We start from the raw sequence: 23,347 nt of genomic DNA, 5'->3' as shown, positions 1-23,347 counted from the left end.
TATTTTCACAGAGGCTGACATGATCACTGCACCTTATGCCCCTATTTTCCTTCAAAGCCCTCACCACTTTCTCTCCTTGACTATGTTATCACTGTTATACCGGGATTCAAATGTGCATACCTCCATTAATTTACATGACAATATACAAACACTCCTTCAGTTTATGTGCATGCCCCCCACTTTCTAGGCTACCAGCTGCTGACATTTTAGCTGGCCAGTGGTAATGGACCTTGTCATGAAACTCCCAAAAAGGTGTTGTTAAGAAGGTAGAAAATAAGGACTCCAGGACCAAAGCTGTTAGTATTAGCATATCTGTAGGGATGTCTCAATTGAATAAGAAAGGTCAAGAATGATAAATTATCCTTAAAAACAATCTGACCTATGACCACAATGCTGCCCTCATATGGTCATCGCATGGTATCACTCATGGACAGAGTTAAGGGGGTGGAAGAGTGTAGGAACTGCCTCTTTTCATCATCCAGCATTTCTGGATGTCTCAGAAGCCTACCCTGAACTCCAGAGAGGCACCAACACAGGTGTTATAGGTCCACATGTTGGGTCCCACTTCCTGGACTCACACGATTACATAGAACTAGGGTTTCTATTTCAAAGGGAATCTCTAGTCTTCAAGGTTGAAGAGAAAATCCCCATGTTCTGGAAATATGCCCTGACTGTAATCAGTTCAGCCTGAGTCTGTGGAGCATCTGAAATTAGGGCTCAGAAAGGCAAGAACTGTCCCACCCCAAATCATCTGCAGTGCTAGCAGACCCTGCCAACATCTGTGTATGCCTTTCTGAGCCCTAATTTCAGTGGAGTGACTGCTGTGAAAGCATGAATCCGAGAGTATTACACAGAATCATAGAACTGGAAGGAACTTCAAGAGGTCATTGAGTCCAGTCCCCTACACTCCCAACAGGACCAGGCATCATTCTGACAATCCCTGACAGGTGTTTGTCTAACCTGCTCTTAGAAATCTCCAATGATGGAGATTCCACAATTTCCCTGGGAAATTTATCCCAGGTGCATAACCACCTTGACAGGAAGCTCTTTCTGATGTCCAGCCTAAACCTCCCTTGCTGCAATTTAAGACCATTGCTTCTTGTCCTATCATTAGAGATTAAAGAAAACAATTTTTCTCCCTCCTCCCTGTAACAACCATTTAGGTATTTGACAGGTATTGTCATGACCCCTGCCCTCAGTCTTCTGTTTTCTAGACTAAACAAATACAGTTTTTTCAATCTTTTCTCATGTCTTTTTTTTTTAAAAAAGACCCTTACTCATTTGTGTTGCTCTTCTCCAGACCTTATCCAGTTTGACCACATCTTTCCTGAAATGCAGCACTCAGAACAGGACATAGTACTCTATTTGAGCCCATATCAGTGCAGAGTAGAGTCAAAGAATTACTGCTTGTATCTTGCTTACACCACACCTATTAATACATCCCAGAATCACAATTCCCCCCCTTTTTTTTTTGCATTAGTATTATGCTGTACATTCATATATAGCATTTGAACCACTATGACCCCCCCCCCAGAACCTTTTCCGCAATACTCCGTCCTAGGCTGTCACTTCCTATTTTGTATGTGTGACACTGATTGTTGCCTCCTAAATGGAGCACTTTGCATTTGTCCTTATTGAATTTTACCCTATTTACCTCAGACCATTTCTCCAGTTTGTCCAGCTCAGTTTGCTTTTAATCCTAACTGCCTCCTAAGCTCCTGCAAGTCCTCCCAGCTTGGAATCATTCCCAAACTTTAGAAATGTACTCGCAGTGACATTTTCTAATCATGAATGAAGATATTGTATCAAACCAGACCCAAAACTGATACCCACAAGACCCCACTCAATATGCCTTTCTATCTTGACTGTGCATCACTGATAACTAGTCTCTGGAGATTGCTTTCCTACCAGTTATGCACCTGCCTTATAGTAGCTCCATCTCGGCTGGATTTCCCTAATTTGGTTATGAATAGTATCAAAAAACCTCACTAAGATCAAGATATGCCATATCTACCTCCTCCCCCAGCCACAAGGCTTGTTACCCTGTCAAAGAAAGCTATCAAGTTAGCCTGACATGATTTGTTCTTGACAAATCCATGCTGACTGGTACTTTTCTTATTATCTTCTAGGTGTCTGCAAATTGACTGCCTAATTATTCGCTCCAATATATTTCTAGGCACTGAAGTTACACTATAATTCCCTGTGTTTGCTGCATTTCCCTTTTAATTAATTGGCACTGCCTTCGCCCTTCTCCAGTCCTCTGAAACGGATTTAATTAAGACTGTGATAGTCCGTCATTAATATTTTGAACACACAGTATAGCCAATGAGCTGCAAGTCTTTTGTATCTGACCTGCTTTATCAAAAGACCCTGGTGATTTCCAAAGAATGCAGTGTGTATTTTATACACGCATGCACGCACGCACACAAAGATTTACCTGGTATTGCTTGTGTCCTTCCAGGCAGGGGGCTGAAAGTGTGGGGAGCACAGTAGTCCAGGCAGGGGGTAGGGGGCTCAGGGTGAGAGACAGAACAGATGGCAGTGGGATGGGAGGTGTGAGGGGCCACAAGAAAGGTGATACAGGCAGCCAGCAATGCTCTCCAGGGTGAGCCTGAGGCAGTGGGGGCCGTGCTGGCCGGTTGCTGGCATTGGCTCCACAGGGCCAGACAGGGTGGCAGGGGCTGTGCTGGCCAGCTGGCAGCTGCTCCACAGCTCTGTAGGGTTGTCCAGGGAATTCTTGATTGCTGTCTCTCCATGGTCAATCTGGTGCAACAATGGGAAACCTAGGCTAGTTCGTGGGCCACGTGAATAATCCTCCTTCTTCTCAATGGGGTGCAAGACTGTTGTAACCAAGACAGTCTCCCTGGAGAGGGCAGTTTTGCTAACATCACTTATGTACCTAGAATTTGCAGGACGTGCCAACTGATCCGTAGCAGAGCCTTGGCTGGATACATGGTGCTCTCAGCATGCACCTCACTTTACATGCCCTTGCTTTGCATGCATGTCAGGTATGAAAAAATTACACGGACGGAAGCCAGTGGAATCTGGCGGCTCTGGGCATGTGCAACAGTAAACTAGATGTCTAACCAGCCACACAGACAGCCCTGATGGGCTGCCTGTGGCTCTCGGGTTGTAGGTTGCCCAGAAAAGGAGTATGTGCTTGCAGCCCCCTGTGGTCATTCTGGAGTATAACTGTCCCCGCTACTACACCCCACATTTTCCCTTTGATGAGAAACAGTCACATTTCAGGCACATCCCATTGCTCTGCCACAACCAATCCCTGGCGGTGCTTTAAGTTATGATAACAGGACCCTGCTTACCAAATCTGGCGGTTCTAGTTTTAGGGGGAATTCTTGATCAAATGGATGGACAGACCAGCTGGATTTTGTTTGCTTGTTTGTTTGTTTGATTGATTGATTAATTAAAGGACCCTGTGCTGGCAGTTGGAAGCTGGAAACTTTTGTTGGGCAAAAGTCAACATGGTTTCTATAAAGGGAAATCATGTCTTACTAATCTATTAGAGCTCTTTGAAGGAGTCAAACAAACACGTGGACAAGGGGGATCCAGTAGACATAGTGTACGTAGATTTCCAGAAAGCTTTGACAAGGTCTCCCATCACAGGCTCTTACATTAATTAAGTTGTCATGGGATACAAGGGAAGCTCCTTTCATGGATTGAGAATTGGTTAAAAGACAGGAAATAAAGGGTAGGAATAAATGGTACATTTTCAGAATGGAGAAGGGTATCATAGAATCACAGAATCACAGGGCTGGAAGGGACCTCAGGAGGTCATCTAGTCCAGCCCCCTGCTTCAAGCAGGATCAACCCCCAGTAAGTCACCCCAGCCAGGACCTTGTCAAGCTGGGACTTAAAAACCTCAAAGGATGGAGATTCCACCACCTCTCTAGGCAACGCATTCCAGTGCTTCACTACCCACCTGGTGAAGTAGTTTCTCCTAATAGCTAACCTACACCTCTCTCTCTTCAACTTCAGACCTTGCACCTCACTTTACATGCCCAAGGGTCAAGCCCTAGGACCAATCCTATTCCACTATTCATAAATGATCTGGAGAAAGAGATAAACTGTGAGGTGGCAAAGTCTGCAGATACTAAACTGGTCAAGATAGTTAAAACCAAAACAGACTGTGAAGAACTTCAAAAAGATCTCACAAAATTGAGTAATTTGGCAACAAAATGTCAAATGAAATTTAATATGGATAAATATAAAGTAATGCACGTTGGAAAAAATAATCCCAACTCTACATACAATATGATGGGGGCTAATTTAGCTACAGCTGATCAGGAAAGAGATCTTCATGTCATTGTGGACAGGTCTCTGAAAACACCCACACAGTGGGGCAGCGGCAGCCAAAAAAGCAAACAGGATGTTAGGAATCATTAAAAAATGGATAGAGAATAAGACGGAGAACATCTTATTGCCCTTATACAAAACCACGGTACAACCCACAGCTTCAATACCGCAGGCAGAATTGGTCTCCTCGTCTCACAGAAGAGATACTGGCATTAGAAAAGTTTCAGAAAAGGGCAACTGAAATGCTTAGGCATCTGGCGCAGGTCCCATATGAAGGGAGACTAAAGAGACTAGGACTTTTCAGCTCAGACAAGAGGAGACTAAGGGGGACATGACAGAGGTTTATAAAATCATGAGTGGTGTGGAGAAAGAGAACAAGGAAAATTTATTGACTTGTTCCCATACTACAAGAACTAGAGGACACCAAATGAAATTAATGGGCAGCAGGTTTAAAACAAATAAAAGGAAATTCTTCTTCACACAGTGCAAAGTCAACCTGAGGAACTCCTTGCCAGAGGGGGCTGTGAAGGCTACAACTATAACAGGGTTTAAAAAAGAGCTAGATAAATTCATAGAGGTTAGGTCCATTAATGGCTGTTAGCTGGGAGGGGTAAGAAATGGTGTCCTTAGCCTCTGTATGTCAGAGGCTGGAGATGAATGGCAGGAGAGAGATCGTTACTTGTTCTGTTCACTCCCTCCTGGGCACCTGGCACTGGCCACCATCAGCAGTCAGGATACTGGTCTGGATGGACCTTTGGTCTGACCCAGTAAGGCTGTTCTTATATTCTTAAATAATATATATAAACTATATCTGTCTACCTATCTGTCTCAATAGTTTGACACATAAATATCAGTTTGTGTTAAAATTAATTTTTGAGAATAGCAGATAATTTTTTTAAGAAAAGGACACAGAGGGAGAAGCAGAAGAGAGTCTTTAGTTCCTTTGCCAGGAAAGGAGTTTTCTTAAATGCAAAATATATGATTCAGTATTTTATCTCATAAGCTACATGCAAATCTTATCATCTGCATTTTGAAAAATTATAAATATGGAGTTAATATGCTACTTTGTCTACTGCTTTCTGCTCCAACGCTGAATTCAGTACTTAGAGCTCATTATTTGACACCACATTTATTAAACTATGTCCTTTCAGTTCCTTTTTCATATCTACATAATGAAAATTCTTCCTTTTCAGAAAGAGATGATGGGAGTGATTGGGATGAAAAAGTATTCCTAGTTGGCCAGGTGTATTCTTATTTATTATAATAAGTTTTACTTATCCTATGGGAAGGATTTGCATTCAGCAAGGAATAAAGCCTGTAGAAAATACCACAAAAGAAATCAGACTTGGAAAATGTGCATCTGCATTGAGAAGATCAAAAATTGCTGGATAGAGTGAATAAGCACAGGTCTGCCGAGGGGGAGAAAGAGTTAAAACAGGAGGGACCATTTGGAAGCCCCAGCAGAGGGTGATGATGGCAGAGAGTCCACCTCAGGAGGACAGTGATGGGGAGAGGGAAGATATTAGCTGGATGCTGTTTCCCAGAAAAGGGATGTGGTCATTGCTGCTGGAGCATGAACTAACTCAGCACCTTCATCCAGGAAGCCCAAGGTAGGACACAAAGCTGCTTCCTCCCACCTACAGAGAACTTGGGGGATGGGGACAGGAGGGAACGCAGCATAGTTGGGATTTCTCTATCTTGGGCACACAAAGGTCAGTTTCCCATCTGAGTTCATGCTTACAAAGTGCAGATGGAGCAGCCATACCTGATCTAGCTTTGATCTGCCAGCTCCAAACAGAGTAACAGTGATGCTGTGACAGCACAGGCTAGCCCTGAGTATGCATACCCAGGTGGGCTTGTTTGCACATAGTTCTGGGCCCCCTGCTACACAAAGGATGTGGACAAACTGGAGAAAGTCCAGCAGAAGGCAATGACAATCACTAGGTGGCTGGGGAACATGATTTATGAGGAGAGGCTGAGGGAACTGGGTTTATTTAATCTGCAAAAGAGAAGACTGGGGGTTCTTAGCATCCCTCGGGGCAGGGGGAGTCCAAAGACACTGGAGAGAAATTTCTCTCAGTGGGGGCAGATGACGGAATGTGGAACAATGGTCTCAAGTTGCAGTGGGGGTGATCTAGGTTGAATATTAGGAGAAAGTACATACTTGTAAGGATGGTGAAGAACTGCAATGTGTTGCCTAGGGAGGTGGTGGAATCTCCATCCTCAGAGATTTTTAAAGCTTGGCTTGACAAAGCCCTGGCTGGGATGATTTATTTGGGGCTGGTCCTGCTTTGAACAGGAGATTGGACTAGAGGTCCTGCTGGGGTCCCTCCCAACCCTCATCCTCCCTGGTTCTGTAAGATACAGACTCAATGACAAAGAGATAAAGATAAAGATAAAGAAGGTGAGACTGAAATGCCTGGGTTCAAGATAAGGCTGCAGAAGCAGCAGCACAGAGAAGAGACTCCAAAAAGCTCTGTTGAATCATGAAGGAGAACCAAGAAAGAACCAGACCAAAGCAGCTGTTGCCCACCAGTGATTCTCAAGAATAAATGTTGAAAAGGCAGGAAGAACATCTCAGACAGTGGAAAGAGCATTTCCATTCTATGGGAACTAGTCCAGAGCCAATTGCCAGGGGTAGGTTTTAGAGAAATGGCAGTGCTAAGTTAGAAAGGGAGAAAAGGAAACAGTAACACCTACTGAAATTAAAGCAGCCATGTAACCCTCTTTTCTCTCGGGATCAGAGCACCCCCCTTCTGGCGGCAGCAAGACGATCGCACAGAAATTCATCAGGTAGGCTCTGGACTTTCAGTGGTGCAAGTTGAGTCACTATCAGTTTAGGTCTCTTACAGAAGGGTTCAGCACAGCTCCAGCCAGCTGGTAGCGCTGGCATCTTGGCCTCTCCTCTTGGGCATGAGTCAAGTACTTAACCAGTCTAGAGCCTTCAGCCTCCAGGCTAGCGAACACAGCAACAGCCTAGGATTCAAGCCTTCTAGGCCTGGCTTTGGGAGTAGGGGGACCTGGGTACAACCTACTCCACTTGGTCCCAGCCCAGAATATTAGGAGTGAGGTGTGATCCCATCATAGGGTCAGCGTGGAAATGTGCAGTCACTGCCTCCCAACCTGTAACCCCACACTGCAAAAGTAACAGCAGCACTGGCCACAACAACCCGGCTAAATGGTCTTAAGCACTGGTTGGGTTCAGTCCAGCGCTCCCTGTGGGCTGAGTGCTTGGACTCCCATCCAGGAGAGATTCAAGCACTGCCCAGCTCATTAGCAGAGTGCCCCCAGCTGCCTACAGCTGACAGCACATTTCTTCTAGGGATGCAAGTCTGTACATGCCATGGTGCACATAACAAAATTTATTCCGCCCACCAATGGGAAAAAATAGGGGAAACAGTGGTACAGCCCAAAAGGCTACTGCAGCACAACGAGCCACAGAAAAACAAAAAAATAAATCAAGCATTTAATAAAAATGGTAATATTAAATGACAACAAATTAAAAACCAAGTAATGATTAGATGTAAACCAGCACCCTACAGAATGACCAGAAGGAGTGCCAGGGTGGTTAATCCACTCATCCCACCTAGTACAAACATGCCTTGGGGTTAAAAAGAACAAGGGCTAAACTGCACAATACAGCCGTATCTACACGTGCACGCTACTTCGAAGTAGCGGCACTAACTTCGAAATAGCGCCCGTCACGGCTACATGCGTCGGGCGCTATTTCGAAGTTAACTTCGACGTTAGGCGGCGAGACGTCGAAGTCGCTAACCCCATGAGGGGATAGGAATAGCGCCCTACTTCGACGTTCAACGTCGAAGTAGGGACCGTGTAGTCGTTGCGCGTCCCGCAACTTCGAAATAGCGGGGTCCGCCATGGCGGCCATCAGCTGAGGGGTTGAGAGATGCTCTCTCTCCAGCCCCTGCGGGGCTCTATGGTCACCGTGGGCAGCAGCCCTTAGCCCAGGGCTTCTGGCTGCTGCTGCAGCAGCAGGGGATCCATGCTGCAGGCACAGGGTCTGCAGCCAGTTGTAGGCTCTGTGGATCTTGTGTTGTCTAGTGCAACTGTGTCTGGGAGGGGCCCTTTAAGGGAGCGGCTTGCTGTTGAGTCCGCCCTGTGACCCTGTCTACAGCTGTGCCTGGCACCCTTATTTCGATGTGTGCTACTTTGGCGTGTAGACGTTCCCTCACAGCGCCTATTTCGATGTGGTGCTGCGCAACGTCGAAGTTGAACATCGACGTTGCCAGCCCTGGAGGACGTGTAGACGTTACTCATCGAAATAGCCTATTTCGACGTTGCTACATCGAAATAAGCTATTTTGATGTTGGCTTCACGTGTAGACATAGCCTACATGTCCTGTATGCTTTTACAACTTAAGTGTGAAAAACAATTCATTAAGGTAAGAAAACAAGCAAGTAGTCATGTACCACTTCAAAGACCAACAAAATAATATATTGGGTGATGGACTTTCATGGGGCAGACCCACTTCTTCAGATCTTGAGATACACCATTTCCAGTGTAGCACTGATGATTTTATAACACAGAGTTATAAAACCATCAATGCTGTACTGGAAATGGCAAATATATATTATTTTGTTAGTCTTTAAAGTGATACATGACTACTTGTTTGTTTTGTTAGAATACATACTAACAGGGTTACCTCTCTGCTGCTATTCATTAAGGTAAGTGCAGCGAAATAATTTCAAATAAATGATGTTAAGTTTACTAAACTTCAATCTCTGGGCCATATCCACACCTCAGATATTGATTCACAATGCCTGAAGTCAATTAAAAAGATTTGTGGTGTATAAACCTCAAACTGATCAATGAAATAAAGAGTTTATATAATGGAAGTAAATGAGCACTAAGATTGGATACAGGCCTGAACGAGTGGTTTCATAGTGTGACGGGAAAAGGCTGTGTATTATCACCATCAATTCTCTGTGCATTAGCTGGCAACAAAAGACAAAGTGGAGAGGGTAAAATTCGTTAACCAAGATGAGTTATATGGTATTGACTTCCCCAGTGATATTGCTTTACTACATATCATATGGAGTGGAATAACTGCCCTAACGTCAGAGGTAGAACAAAAAGAAAAAGTTTATTGAAAGTAAATGCAAAGAAGAACAAGGTTATATAGGTAGGAAAGAGGACAACCGATATAAACCTGCATGTGGATAGAAAAGAAATCAAACAAGTAGAAGAGTTCTGCGACCTGACAAACATGACAACCTTTGAAGGTGACTCGGCTGAAGATATTCATATGATATTAGGAGAAACAAACACCATTTTCAGAAGGATGAACAACATCTCATCAGAGTTCTCCACACCAAACTGAAGTTCCAGTTCCACCCTATGATTGTACTGAGCCTACAGTGCTGCCATTCAGAATGAAGACTTGACTGATGACAATGGCTTACAAAAAGGGATTGAATAAGGGACCTGGCAGAACAGGACATCTTAGAAAATATCATAGGAGGTTAGGATAGGTATTCCCTAAGGGAAAGCGGAGCCATTCTATGCAGGCACTCAATTGGGTACCCACAGGAGGAAAGTCAAAGCCAGGAAGGCCAAGTAAGACAGTAACAAAGGATGTTGGTTGAAAAGGCATCGCCTAGGAAGAAGTACCACAGCTGATGAGCATCAGTAAGCAATGGGGGAACTGGATGGCCCAATGTATTAGTGGCACAGGGCTAAGGTAAGGCAGGGGTGACACGACAGGACACAAGGGGTCACATGCATCCCCCAGTGCTCATCCTATTTAATGCCCATGCTCACTGCCAGTGCCATACCGCTCCAGTGCATGTGGGGGAATTCTTGAGCTGCACTGCTCCAGAAGGAGGGATGGAACCGCCCATTGCACTCACCGGAAGTGGTGGGTGGGATGGGGCAGAGCAAGAGTGAGGCTTGGGGAGGAAGAAGGCTGTTTAGGGGTACACGAATGGTGTCCTCTCTGGGGTCTCCATCACCAGTTGCCACTATGAGAAGGAAAGTGCTCAGCTTGACTCCGGGATCCCAGGTTAAGTATACAACATGTGCAATTAGAAAAAAAAACAAACGTTTTTATTGTAAACTAAGCTAACGTGCTCTAGAGCCAATGAGGCAAAAAGATCACCGGCCTCCTGGTGCTCTCTGTGCAGCTGTTCATTGAGCAGAATGGTTAACAGTGCGTTTTGGCTCTTAGAAGTATCTGGAGAAACGACTGCCAATTAGGCTACATTTTGAACTGTATCTGTGTACATCATTGGTGTCTCTGTCATTGGAGATATTTAAGATCTGGTTAGATAAACACCTGTCAGGGATGGTCTAGATGGTGCTTAGCTCTGCCATGAGGGCAGGGGACTGGACTTGTTGACTTCTTGAGGTCCCACCCAGTTCTATTATTCTGAGATCCAATGATGAGCTGGGAGTACATAAAATCTGCAGGAAATGATCTAGATCTCTGAACTCCAAGGGTTGCTGATGGTTTAGAAAGGATTCTCATCCAGCCCTCCTCCCCCCACCGAAACACAGCATCAGTGATGTAGGGCTAGGGAACATAGAATCATAGGGTTGGAACAGATATTAGGAGGTCATCAAATCCAACAGTTGGCTCAAAGTAGGACCAAGCCCAACTAAATTGTCCCAGTCAGGGCTTTGTCTAGACGGGACTTAAAAACCTCTTGGGATGGAGAATCCCCCACCTTCTAGAATCCTCTGCAAAGTGCCCCAGAGTGAAGCAGGAGGATGTTAATTTAGTTTTGCAAGGGGTACCCTGAGTTTTACCGTGCACAGGGCTGTATCCAGTCCTGGACTGCTGCTGTTTTGTACTGTGCCAGTTGGGTCAATGCTTAAAGTGGGCAAGAGGGATCCGAGCCTCCTGGGTTCTGTCCAAGGCTCTGAAAAACCTCACAGGAGTTCATAGGGTGCAATGAAAAACGAAATGAGAAATCATAGAATCATAGAACAATAGAGCTGGAAGAGACCTAAGAAGCCATCAAGTCCAGCCCCCTGCCCAAGGCAGGACCAAACCCCATCAGATCAGCCCAGACAGGGCTTTGTTGAGCTGAGACAAACACGTCCAGGGATGGAGACTCCACTACTTCCCTGGGTCGACCATTCCAATGCTTCACCACCCTCCTAGTGAAAAAGTTTTTCCTAATGTTCAACTTGGACCTTCCCAACTGCAACTTGAGACCATTGTTCTGTGTTCTGCCGTCCGTGACCACTGTGAACAGCCTCTCTCCAGCCTCTTTGCAGCCTCCCTTCAGTGAGTTGAAGGCTGTTATCAAATCCCACCTTCAGTCTTCTCTTCTGCAGACTAAACAGACTCAATTCCCTCAACCTTTCTTCATAGGTCATATGCTCCAGCCCCCTAATTATGTTGGTCACCCTCTGCTGAACCCTCTCCAGTGTGTCCACATCCTTCCTATAATTGGGGGCCCAGAACTGGACACAATACTTCAGATGCGGACGCACCAAAGCTGAATAAAGAGGAATAATCCCTTCTCTGGATCTACTGGCAATGCTCCCTCTTGATGCAACCTAATATGCCACTAGCCTTTTTGGCTACAACGGCACACTGTTGACTCATGTCCAGCTTCTTGTCCACTACAACTCTCAGGTCCTTTTCTGCAGAACTACTACTAAGCCAGTTGGACCCCAGCCTGTAACAATGCTTGGGATTCTTCCGGGCCAAGTGCAGGACTCTGCACTTGTCCTTATTGAACCTCATCAGATTTCTTGCGGCCCAGTCTTCCAATTTGTCTAAGTCACTCTGGACCCTATCTCTACACTCCAGCGTATCTACCTCTCTCCCTAGCTTAGTGTCATCCGCAGACTTGCTGAGGGTGCAATCCAACCCCTCATCCAGGTCATTGATAAATATGTTGAACAGAACAGGACCCAGAACCGAACCTTGGGGCATTCCACTAGAAACCGACCTCCATCCCGACATCGAGCCGTTGATCACTACCCGCTGGGCCCAACCTTCTAGCCAGCTTTCTGTCCATCTTACTGTCCATTTATCCAATCCACATTCCTTTAACTTGCCGACAAGAATATTGTGGGAGACCGTATCAAAAGCTTTGCTAAAGTCAAGATAAATCACATCCATTGATTTTCCCCTATCCACAGAGCCAGTTATCTCATTGTAGAAACTAATCAGATTGGTCAGGCATGACTTGCCCTTCATGAATCCATGCTGACTATTCCTGATCACTCTCGCCTCCTCCAAGTGCCTCAAAATGACTTCCTTGAGGAGGCCCTCCATGATTTTTCCAGGGACTGATGTAAGACAGACCAGCCTATTGTTCCCTGGATCATCCTTCTTCTCTTTTTTAAAGATGGGCATTACATTTGCCTTTTTCCAATCATCCGGGATCTATCCTGATCTCCATGATTTTACAAAAATAATGGCCAAGGGCTCATCAATGACATACACCAACTGCCTCAGAACCCTCAAATGAATTAGGTCTGGGCCCATGGATTGATGTACATTTAGATTTTTTAGACAGCTCCTAACCTGTTCTTTGCCCACCAAAGGCTGTCCGCCCTCATCCCACAGTGCATCACCTATCGCATTAGCCTGGGAGCTGTCCTTGTCCGTGAAGACAGAGGCAAAGAAAGCATTAAGTACATCAGCTTTCCCTACATCATCTGTCACTGGGTTACCTCCCTCATCCAGTAGGGTCCCCACGCCCTCTCTGATCACCTTCTTCTTGGTAACAGGCCTGTAGAAGCTTTTCTTGTTATCCTTCACGTTCCTCGTGAGTCGCAATTCCAGTTGCGCTTTCGCCTTCCTGATATCTGCCCTGCATTCTTGAGCTATATATTTATATCTCTCCCTAGACATCTGTCCAAGTTTCCACGTTTTGTAAGCTCCCTTTTTGTGCCTAAGTTTTCCAAGAATTTCCTCAGTAAGCCCATCTGGTCTCCTACCATATTTACTTCTCTTGCTGTGCATCGGGATGGTTTCTTTCTGCACGTTCAACAGGGCTTCCTTAAAATACTGCCAGTTTTCGTGGACTCCGTTTCCCTTCATAGTAGCATCCCAGGGGTTTCTGCCCTGAGACCACTTAACAGAATGGCTAGAGAACTGTACAGTGTGATTTATAGGCATGCATTAATAATAAAGTAACAATAATAGTTAATTCTGACAAGGCTGTACACCAAATCCCCCAACATGTTACTAAGGTTTCCTTCAAAGTCACTATGGCTACCCAAAATGGGCAGCAAATAGAAATGTTAAATTTCCTTTGGCACAAATATCTCAGCCTGAAACCACTGGCAACTGTGGCACTTAGCACAGTAACTTTTCTATGTTCCCATAAAAATTAAATAGAAGCCTAAATTCCATTTAGAATTTGAAATATGAATCTGAAATATACTTTACTTAAGCTTTATTGAAGAAACAATTTATTACAGCATTAATCTTCCTGATAAAAGGAACAGAGAGTTTAGACTGCTAATAAGCTATATGGAAACTATGACTAATTAACCTAATTATAGCAGACTGTGAAAAAATGGTTGTATGAGAACTGTTCCTCGAGTAACCACACATGTCAAAACCTCAAAAGCTAATAAATCAACTCACAGTAATAGACCATAAACACTAATAAAGTGTACATCATGCATATTATGTGTGGTAGAAGAATCAATACTGCAAACAATGATCACAAAGGACATTCTAATGGCTATTTAGTATTTGGTAACAAAGACTTTGTGAGCTGAACTAAGAGTCTCTTAGTGAGATATTTACTTGATATAACATGTTGCAAAATGGTGAATTTTCTATGCTCAGAAACTGACCTCTTTCCTCTGTGCACTAATCCCATCGAACCGTGGAGGAAGAGACAATGTGAATTTTTTTTTAATCACTCATTATAATGCAACAGCTCTGCAAGAATGAGCAGTGTTAATTTGGCTACAGTAACATTTCATAGGGCATAGTCAGTTAATACTTAGAGCAGTGAGGACAACACCGACAACTTGCAAAGAGTTTGTTCAGTACGTGTGTAAAATGGAGTAGGTTTCAGCCATCCCCATCTTTAAGACAGAGCTATGGAGATGACAGATCCCAGTCTGTGGCCAACTTCAGGTTAGGAGCTGAAGTCTGTGGAGGCCCATCTTCTCTATTAACAATGACGAGAGTAGGGGGCATTAGCGGCCTTATTCCATGAGCTCATGGTCTACGGCCTTTGCATCTTAAAAGCTATGGTCCAGTGGTCTCCCCAGAATGAAAAACGGAGGGCAGTTAATCAAGACAATAGCAGCTCTCTCTGGTTTTAACGACAATCTACTTCGAGCCTCTCCTCCTTAATAAGCGAGTTTGACCTCAGAAGGTGGGTTCCACACTTCATTGCACAGCCCCACACCAGCTCAGAAAGTAGGGACCATTACAATGAGAGATATCAGACCCAGAACCCACTGCATTGCAGCACTATCCAACGGGCACGCCCCAGCACTCTTTAAGCTAACACCTGTATGGGCATCAGTAGCGATGTGTCGCCGTGTACCATGAGCAAGCTCCTTAATCACAGTCCTAGATCAGAACAGTTACCTGAGACTGGTCTTCAGCAGAAATACAACCACAGCTATCGCTCCTGATTCAGCAAAGCACTTAGCCATATGTGTAACAGTAAGCAAAGGAGTCACTCACTGACTTCAGTGGACTAGTCATGTGCTTGAAGTTAAGCATATGTTTAACCACCCTGGAGAGCACAGAAGTATATTCCATGCTGGTTGGTAACAGAGAGGTGGCCATGTTAGTCTGTACTGCAACAAAACAAAACAGCAGAAATGTAGCACTTTGAAGACTAACAAATGATTTGTCACCAAATAAAGTGCTAGATTTCTGCTGCTTTGGTTTTTTCCATGCTAGTTGGCATGCCAGCATACAGTCCAGAAGGATCACTCCTTCACCCTCCCACCGCCCAGCACAGCAGTTCTTAGAACATTCCACTGTATCCCAGCGTACAGTCTTGCTAAGGACATATTAGTGGGCATCATCAGGGCTACAATTACAGCCTCCTACACCAACAGGGCAAATGCCTCATTTCCCACAAGTCTCTACCACAGCCTCAGGTATTTGTCTCAGCCTTAGATGGTCCATATCATCCTGACCATACATAGTGCATGGCCCGTGGAGACCCCAAAGAGCTTTGCGAGCTGTAATCTCTGCTGGGGAGTAATTGCTTGACAGAGGGAAGCTGAGGCACAGAGTGGGAAAAGGGCTTGCCTGAGGTCATGCAGAGAGCAAGGAATATACCCCACTGGTTACACCACCACAGACAACTCCTTTCCTAAAGCATCACTTTTGCTAGCTCTAGACTGTGGCTGGTGTTCCACACAGTGACTGCCAGAAGGACCAATCCAAAGCCTCCTGAATTAACACGAAGATTCCCATTGACTTCACTGGACTTTGATCCAGAGATACCAATAAGAGATATTGATTACATTTATTTTAAGTTAAACAGTTACCTTGATGCCGCCCCACGAGTGATTAGATAGGAACTCCACTGGACTTGTGACTCCTGGCTGTGCTGGATATCGGAGCAGGAAGTCCAGCTCCACCACGTTAATTTCATTATTCATCAGAAGTATCTGCAATGTCCAATAAATGTATCTTAGCACTGCTCTATGGTTCCCGCAGTGCAGCATTAAATGCAAGAGTTATCCCATACCAGACTGTGTGACTAAAATGTATCGACTGCCGCCAGTCAATCGGGCTGGTGAAATATACCCCACAGAGGTGTGAAAGAGCAAAGTGGAGAGCTGGAACAAAGACATGGTGTCCACTGACCCAACATTGCCAAGGTTCTGAAAGAGAATTTGGGACAGGCTGGAGACCTGACCCAAAGGTGCCACAGAGAGTAACTGGGAACCCCTCCCAGCACAGAGGAAGCTTTAGGGATGTGGTGGATTGTCTGCCACGTGCAGTCCAAACCCAGTCTCAAAAGGGTAGCCGTGTTAGTCTGTATCCACAAAAACGAGAAGTCCCGTGACACCTTACAGACTAACAGATATATTGGAGCATCAGCTTTTATGGGCAAAGACCCACTTCGTCAGATGCAACCCAAACCAAGGCTGGGATCGTTCTGATAGATACTCTATAGATCAAATAGCAGTATGGGCTTGACGCAGAAAATGCAGGGTAGAATTCTGTGGCTGGAACTATCCAGGAGATTCATCAGTTATGTACATGAACACAATGGTTCCTTCTAGCCTTAAAATTCATGGCCTTAGGGACAATGAGGTACAGGAAGCAGCTGTTACATAAACAAGCCAACTATTTGCAAGTATCCTTATTCCACTGAAGAGATTAAAGCATTTGCCCATCTGTTTTCCATGAACTAACATATTTGGTGCCCAAGGATCATCTTACACTAATTCCAGACCTTTACAGTCAATAAACTGGCATCCAGCCCAAATCACCTCCAAGTGATTTGTTTGGTTTCCATGTGTCCCACTGCAAAGAATGTGCAGGTCCCCCCAAACACCATGAAAATTGAAAGCTGGGTCAGTGTAAGCATGTGATGGGAGCATGCGTGAAAGGGGCTGGCCAAAAATAAATCATCACAATTTGTCATGCTGACTGTGCAAGGTGTCTGTTTTGGCCAGCTGAGCTCTAACCGCTTTGCTCACACAGGATCGCTCAGTGGCTGGAGAGAGGAGTTGTCAGCGTGGTGAGAGCCTGCTGAACCTAAGCAAATATGTCAGTGGGGTTAGCAGTGGCTGTGGCCTGCACATAGACTGCGACATGCAGTCATTGTTATTGTTCACACGCTGCCAGGGGAGGATTGGTCACTTTTCCTCATTCCCTTATAGCGGCTTTGCAGTCTGTCCCTCTCTGTCAAGCTCTGAGCAGTAGCTTTGGCAATGTCATGGAGACATGGTAAGCAGATCCACAAGTGAAGGGATGGTGAGTTTTCCAGCTGAAGGGGGAATTGTCTTAGTTTGACATGGATAAAAATAATGTGCCGTATCACGGACACCAGTCCACTTACTCTTTAGTGCAGAGATTTCATTCACCTGTTGTAAACTCATTCAATATTTTCAAGGCCTAACACTGACTTACAAACTCAGTCTGTGATACAGAGTTTGGGCAAGAATCACATTACTCTCTGGAGTAAGTTTACTATAAGCTAACTGTTTGTGTGCGGGGATAACCAACAGCCAAGTCAGGTCCGTGTTCCACACCGTTCATTACTTGTCATGCAGGATCACCTAACAAATGGCCACACACCACATGTACTTATCCCAATTTTCAGCATAAGGGCAGTTGCTGCAGATTGTACCTGACTGGTCACGGGCTGAGGAATTTGCTGGACTAGGGGAGGTCAATGCTGGCCTGCCTGCTGCTGCTATCTGCAGAGCACTTTTCCAGCAGCAGCAGAGGGGCTGGCATTGACAACGTGAGGACTTGGGGTGCTCAGGGGAAGAGGCAGGGAGGTGGTGGATCCCTGTACCTGGGGGCTGGGAGCACACCAAGCCCTGTGGCTGGGGGGGGGGCTGTACTTCCAGCCCCCAGGCACAGGGTTCTGCAGCCACCTTGCCTCTTCACCCCAAGCAGCCTCCCGCCTCCCTCCATCTCTACTCTTCTCCCTCCCTCCCTCAGCTTTAGCACTATTTGTGGCACTTCAGAAGCTCTAGGAGAGCCGGGGAGTTTCTGAGGGCAGGGCCACCTGCCTTTCCCCGTAACTGCTTCAACCCAGAAGCACCCATGTGAGAGCCAGACCACAGGTGTTGCCGGAGGAGGGAAGTCCAGATTATAGGCTCCAACCTGTAATACGTTACTTCTTTTCATTTCAATATGTTGGCACAGAAAGAACTCCCGTCCATGTTGTTGACATACCAGCAGGTCACTAAAAACACAGTCCAGTTATGCTGAAAACAGCAGCAAACCAATGAAGTTTCTCTGCATACAAGCAGCCCCTGTCCCTAAAGGCCAACGTCCCCTCACTTCCCCAAGTCTCACCGCTCAGACAGTCATTTGCAAATTTAATGTAGACCAACGCACCTGTGATTGTTAGTGAGGAGTTTGAGAGAAGCAAGAAGAGAATGATCTTTGCCAGAGCGCATACATCAGCTGCACATAGGCAGAAGGGCAGGAATGGGGATTGGATTTTCTCCTGGAGGACAGCATGCAATGCCAGTAACTTGACTTATCTCACATATTGCCCCAGTGAAATGAGGCTGCTCCTGATCTTTACCTGGAAGGTCACTTGGGCCATGTAGATCAGTTTGTCACACTCAAACAGCCCCCGAGTGGTGTACTGGAACACAGAGAAGGTGATGCTGTCGATCAGGTTTACAAGACGCTCTTTGAGGCTCTCCTCTGGAGTGGCCCTCCGGATGGCCTTCTGGAACACAACACTGAATGCCTGGGCAGGGAAACAGGAGGAAGACCTGGGGTATTCTACATTTCCTCATGTAATGCTCTGGGTCTTGTATGTAACACTCCCAGCGGAGATGCTGATTCCGTTTTTTTTCTACCCCACAAACAGAGCACACCAAACAGCCAAGTGTACAAATGGCCAGCATGAGGGAGCTGGACACTAAAACTTGGACCAGGCTTTCTCACTCTCTTTCTCTCCAACGGGAAAAAACTTTTACTCACTGCTTTTGTGAGAGGTATGATGACATTTCCCAGGAAATTAGGTTCAGTTGGGTTCAGGGAGGCAGTACCTAGGCAGACTCACTGAATTAAAAGAGAATGTCTAATGGAAATATTTCACATGATCTGTCACAGGGATTATACAAGCTCTGCTTGGCAAACATTGAGCTGAAAGACATGGGAGTCTCCAGAGGAGGACAACATGCCTTCCACATCACATGTCTTGTTGTAATTTAAAAGTTAATACATGCCCTCAAGTGCAAAAACAGAGAAAAAAAGGCATTTCTATTACCTGAATTCCACAAAGATGGCAAGAGAAGAAGACTAGTTGATATCCAATGATATGGGAATGAGATAAACCAAGTAAGGTCCCTTTCGGAAACCCCCTGAGGAGGCAGCTATTATGGGAAGTATGAAAGTATGAAACACTTCTGGTGCAAATGAGAAAAGACTCAAAAGGCTTCAGAGCATTCTGGAGAAAACACATTAGCAAATTACCAAATGCTACTGAAGAAAATTCCAACCACAGCTGGGTTAAAAATGACCAGACTATATAAACAGGAACCCAGCTAATCAGAAATAACCAGCCCAGTGCAAATTAATAACACTACACAAGCCAAACATAGCTATGTGGAAAGAGTTAGTTTGGGGGTTATATAGGCCCAAGCAAAGAGAAAACATTGCAGTTGTAAATTAGAGTAATATCGCTACGTATTTTATTGCTCAATTATTTGCAGAATGTATTTTCCTGGTATAAATTTATGGTTTGAACATATCCAGAGATGCATGTAAATCTTATGTACTCCAGTTTATAATGGGCTTTGTAGTTAATGTTATAACATAATTAGCAAAGTTTCTTGCATTCATCTCTGTACATCTCTACAAGATATTTTATAACCTCTTGTAATTTATTAGATAAAAACCACTGTAAGGAATCATGTCCTAGGTATTTGTTATACATTATTAACGTTACTGAAAAGCTGCCAAAGTAAAGCTGAAGGAGGTGAAGGGTGAAACCTCAGGTGTTCTGTACCTGTTGTACTTGGGATGGATCTACGAAAGCAGATACTGACACAGACTCTGCATGTTTCCTTGACAAAATAACTTCAGCATGCAAGTCATCCCCATTTATCACAGGAGAAAACCTGCTTAAGGCTGTGTGAAGACGTGGCAAAATCAATCCCTCTGGGCTCAGCCGTGGACCCTGGGACTCCACACTATCACAAGGAGTAAGGGAAGTTGGCATGAACCTGAAGAGCCCAGATCTACACCAGGGAACAAAGTCGATCCTGATACATCAGTTCTAGCTGTGAATTAAAGAAAGCCAAGCAAGTGGAGAGATTAGACTATCCCTACTTTTACAGTAGGAGTTAAAAATCTTTCCCTTCCACTTGGCCCAAGAACACATTCCACCTTAGTACATTAATGAGAGAACCCAACTCTGCAGCAAACCTCTGGGAGGCAGGAGAGGTCTCGCCACTCCCATGGGCAGTACCTTCAGAGAGAACTGGTACATGGGGTGAATGGCATTGAGGTCATTCATGATGAAGTACAGCAGAGAGGCCCGGGCTGCTGCAGGCCGGTAGTGCTCCCTGGCCTCATTAATCTTTGTTTCGGTTATCTTGGACTCCTGGACCTGCAAGGAAATTAAAGAGCAAAACAGCCATGGAACTATTTTAATTGTGCGAGTCTCTCTTGCCTCAGGAAAGACGGGCTCATCTGCTCGCTTGTGTGACGTTAACACCTAGCACAAAACTGGATGACCAAAGCGAGGGCTCCCCTCCCCGCACCATCCTCATGGGTACCGAGGAATTCTCCGCACAGCCAGCAGCGATAATTGGCTGCTGTGATTTCACAGAGTGCAGAGAGAGAACTAGAGCTGTCAGCTACTTAGATTTTCCCTCGTCTGAGTCATGCAGGTTTGTTTTCAGCAGGGTGAGCCTGAACAATGCTTATACTAGGAACAGTTGGCCTTGGCTAACCACCTTGGCTTGTGGTCTCCATGGCAGGTCTTGGTAAATTTGTATCAGATCTTCCCAGTCTGTCTCTTCCTGAAATTAAAAAGTGCTGTTGCAAAGCGGTTGGGAAAACCCAAGATCTGCCAGCCACATGTCAGCCCTCTGCTCCATGTCACTTCATGAGCCCAATTACCCACTTCCGCTCGGCCTCTCTGGGGCTCCCCCCCAGTATGTCCGACTCCTGAGGAGCCTCAGTCACTTTTGGTATCAGTTTGGTGTTGGTCACTAATTGCCCCCTACAGGTGGTTTGTTACTAAATGTAGGGTACCAAGCAATCCTAGACCTATCTAGTGGGGTTCCCTGGGTGACTGCTATTAACTCCCCTCCCAGCTGAGACCTGGTCATCTACTCCTACTCTTTGATTCACACCTCGACACGAGATCAGTCTGGGACAGAACCATCGTTCTTCCACTCGTGGCTACCAAGCCACGTCACAGCCTGTTGCGAGGACGGAAGTATATTAAACCCACCAGTTCTCAATCCCTCTTGTTTTCATTACCTATTTCCATTTTAGTTTGTCCCCTTCACCATACCCATTGCGGCAAAGCACCTCCTTTGTCTCACCAGATGCAGCCCTTCCCCATGGGGGTGACAGACCTGGGTGCATCAGCCCACTCTGGGCAGCGTCTGTGCTCTCCCTGTGCTCCTCCAGCTGTATGGTCAGGACAGGCCTGGGGGGTGGCGGGGGGCCTAAGGAGTGATCCTCACCCAACAGTCTCATAACTCCACCCAAGTAGGATACATTCCCTTTCCCCCTCATTGTGGCAGAGCATTGTCTTCTTGTTTGCTTTCCTTCCCCTAGCAGGCACTCAGGCTGGGCTGTTCCCTCAAGCAGGGAGCACAGCCTCTCACCCTGGATCAGCTTCTTTCCCCGCTGCCTCTAGCCTGGCACCATCTAGTCTCTCTCATTCCTTTCCTCTCACCAGAGGAGGGGTTTAAAAGGCCTCAGGCCGTCCCTAACCAGCTGCAGGTGTCCCTGCATGACCCTTCTTCACTTCTAGGAAAAAGGACCTTTAACATGTTGGGACTAACCCTATCCCAGGAGCAGCAGTTACGAGCCCAGGGGCAGAGCGCTCAATGGAACCCTCACAGGCAGAAGTCTCACCCGCGGGGATGTGGTCCTCCTGACATTTGGGCGGTGATGTGCTGGTCCTTGCTGATGCTCAGTGAGCTGCCGGCTGCGCTGCTGGGCATGTTCTTCCTGAATGGCCAGGGCTTCCCCATGCCAGCCGTAGGGTCCCCAACTGTCTAACCGCACAAACCCAAAGACCCTGGCCACGCCCCTGCCACGGCCTTCCTCTGAGGTGCCCCCTCTCCCTTTGCACTCCACCCTGTTCTCTCTGATGCTCATGTTCCAACACCCTCACTCACCTTCAGCAGGCTGGAGCAGGGGGTTGGTGAGGGAAGGGGTGCAGGACGTGGGCTGGGGGAGGGAGTTTGGCCGCAGGAGGCAGCTCAGAGCTGGAGCAGGGGGTTGGCGTGGGAAGGGGTGCAGGACGTGGGCTGGGGGAGAGAGTTTGGCCGCAGGAGGCAGCTCAGAGCTGGAGCAGGGGGTTGGCGTGGGAAGGGGTGCAGGACGTGGGCTGGGGGAGGGAGTTTGGCTGCAGGAGGCAGCTCAGGGCTAGGGCAGGGGGTTGGCGTGGGAAGGGATGCAGGAGGTGGGCTAGGGGAGGGAGTTTGGCTGCAGGAGGCAGCTCAGGGCTAGGGCAGGGGGTTGGCGTGGGAAGGGATGCAGGAGGTGGGCTAGGGGAGGGAGTTTGGCCGCAGGAGGCAGCTCAGGGCTAGGGCAGGGGGTGGGCGTGGGAAGGGGTGCAGGACGTGGGCTAGGGGAGGGAGTTTGGCCGCAGGAGACAGCTCAGGGCTAGGGCAGGGGGTTGGCGTGGGAAGGGATGCAGGACGTGGGCTGGGGGAGAGAGTTTGGCCGCAGGAGGCAGCTCAGAGCTGGAGCAGGGGGTTGGCGTGGGAAGGGGTGCAGGACGTGGGCTGGGGGAGGGAGTTTGGCTGCAGGAGGCAGCTCAGGGCTAGGGCAGGGGCTTGGTGAGGGAAGGGGTGCAGGACGTGGGCTGCGGGAGGGAGTTTGGCCACAGGAGGCAGCTCAGGGCTAGGGCAGGGGGTTGGTGAGGGAAGGGGTGCAGGACGTGGGCTGGGGGAGGGAGTTTGGCTGCAGGAGGCAGCTCAGGGCTAGGGCAGGGGGTTGGCGTGGGAAGGGATGCAGGAGGTGGGCTAGGGGAGGGAGTTTGGCTGCAGGAGGCAGCTCAGGGCTAGGGCAGGGGGTTGGCGTGGGAAGGGATGCAGGAGGTGGGCTAGGGGAGGGAGTTTGGCCGCAGGAGGCAGCTCAGGGCTAGGGCAGGGGGTGGGCGTGGGAAGGGGTGCAGGACGTGGGCTAGGGGAGGGAGTTTGGCCGCAGAAGACAGCTCAG

The 23,347-nt window shown here is 46.9% G+C and overlaps 1 protein-coding gene across 1 annotated transcript in view; it reads right to left on the bottom strand.

The window, feature by feature from the left end:
- Positions 1-23,347, bottom strand: part of DNAH9 (dynein axonemal heavy chain 9) — a 240,318-nt gene that overhangs the window by 50,002 nt on the left and 166,969 nt on the right. Inside the window, exons 56-58 of the mRNA XM_075014992.1 lie at positions 20,406-20,546; positions 18,507-18,677; positions 15,775-15,897 (exon numbers count right to left, since the gene is read on the bottom strand). Coding sequence (XP_074871093.1) covers positions 15,775-15,897; positions 18,507-18,677; positions 20,406-20,546 — 435 coding nt within the window. The remainder of the gene's footprint in view (positions 1-15,774; positions 15,898-18,506; positions 18,678-20,405; positions 20,547-23,347) is intronic.

This window comes from Carettochelys insculpta, chromosome 20 (genome assembly GCF_033958435.1).
Source record: "Carettochelys insculpta isolate YL-2023 chromosome 20, ASM3395843v1, whole genome shotgun sequence".
NCBI classification, from domain to species: domain Eukaryota; kingdom Metazoa; phylum Chordata; order Testudines; family Carettochelyidae; genus Carettochelys; species Carettochelys insculpta.
This window is presented reverse-complemented; position numbering and strand designations above follow the sequence as displayed.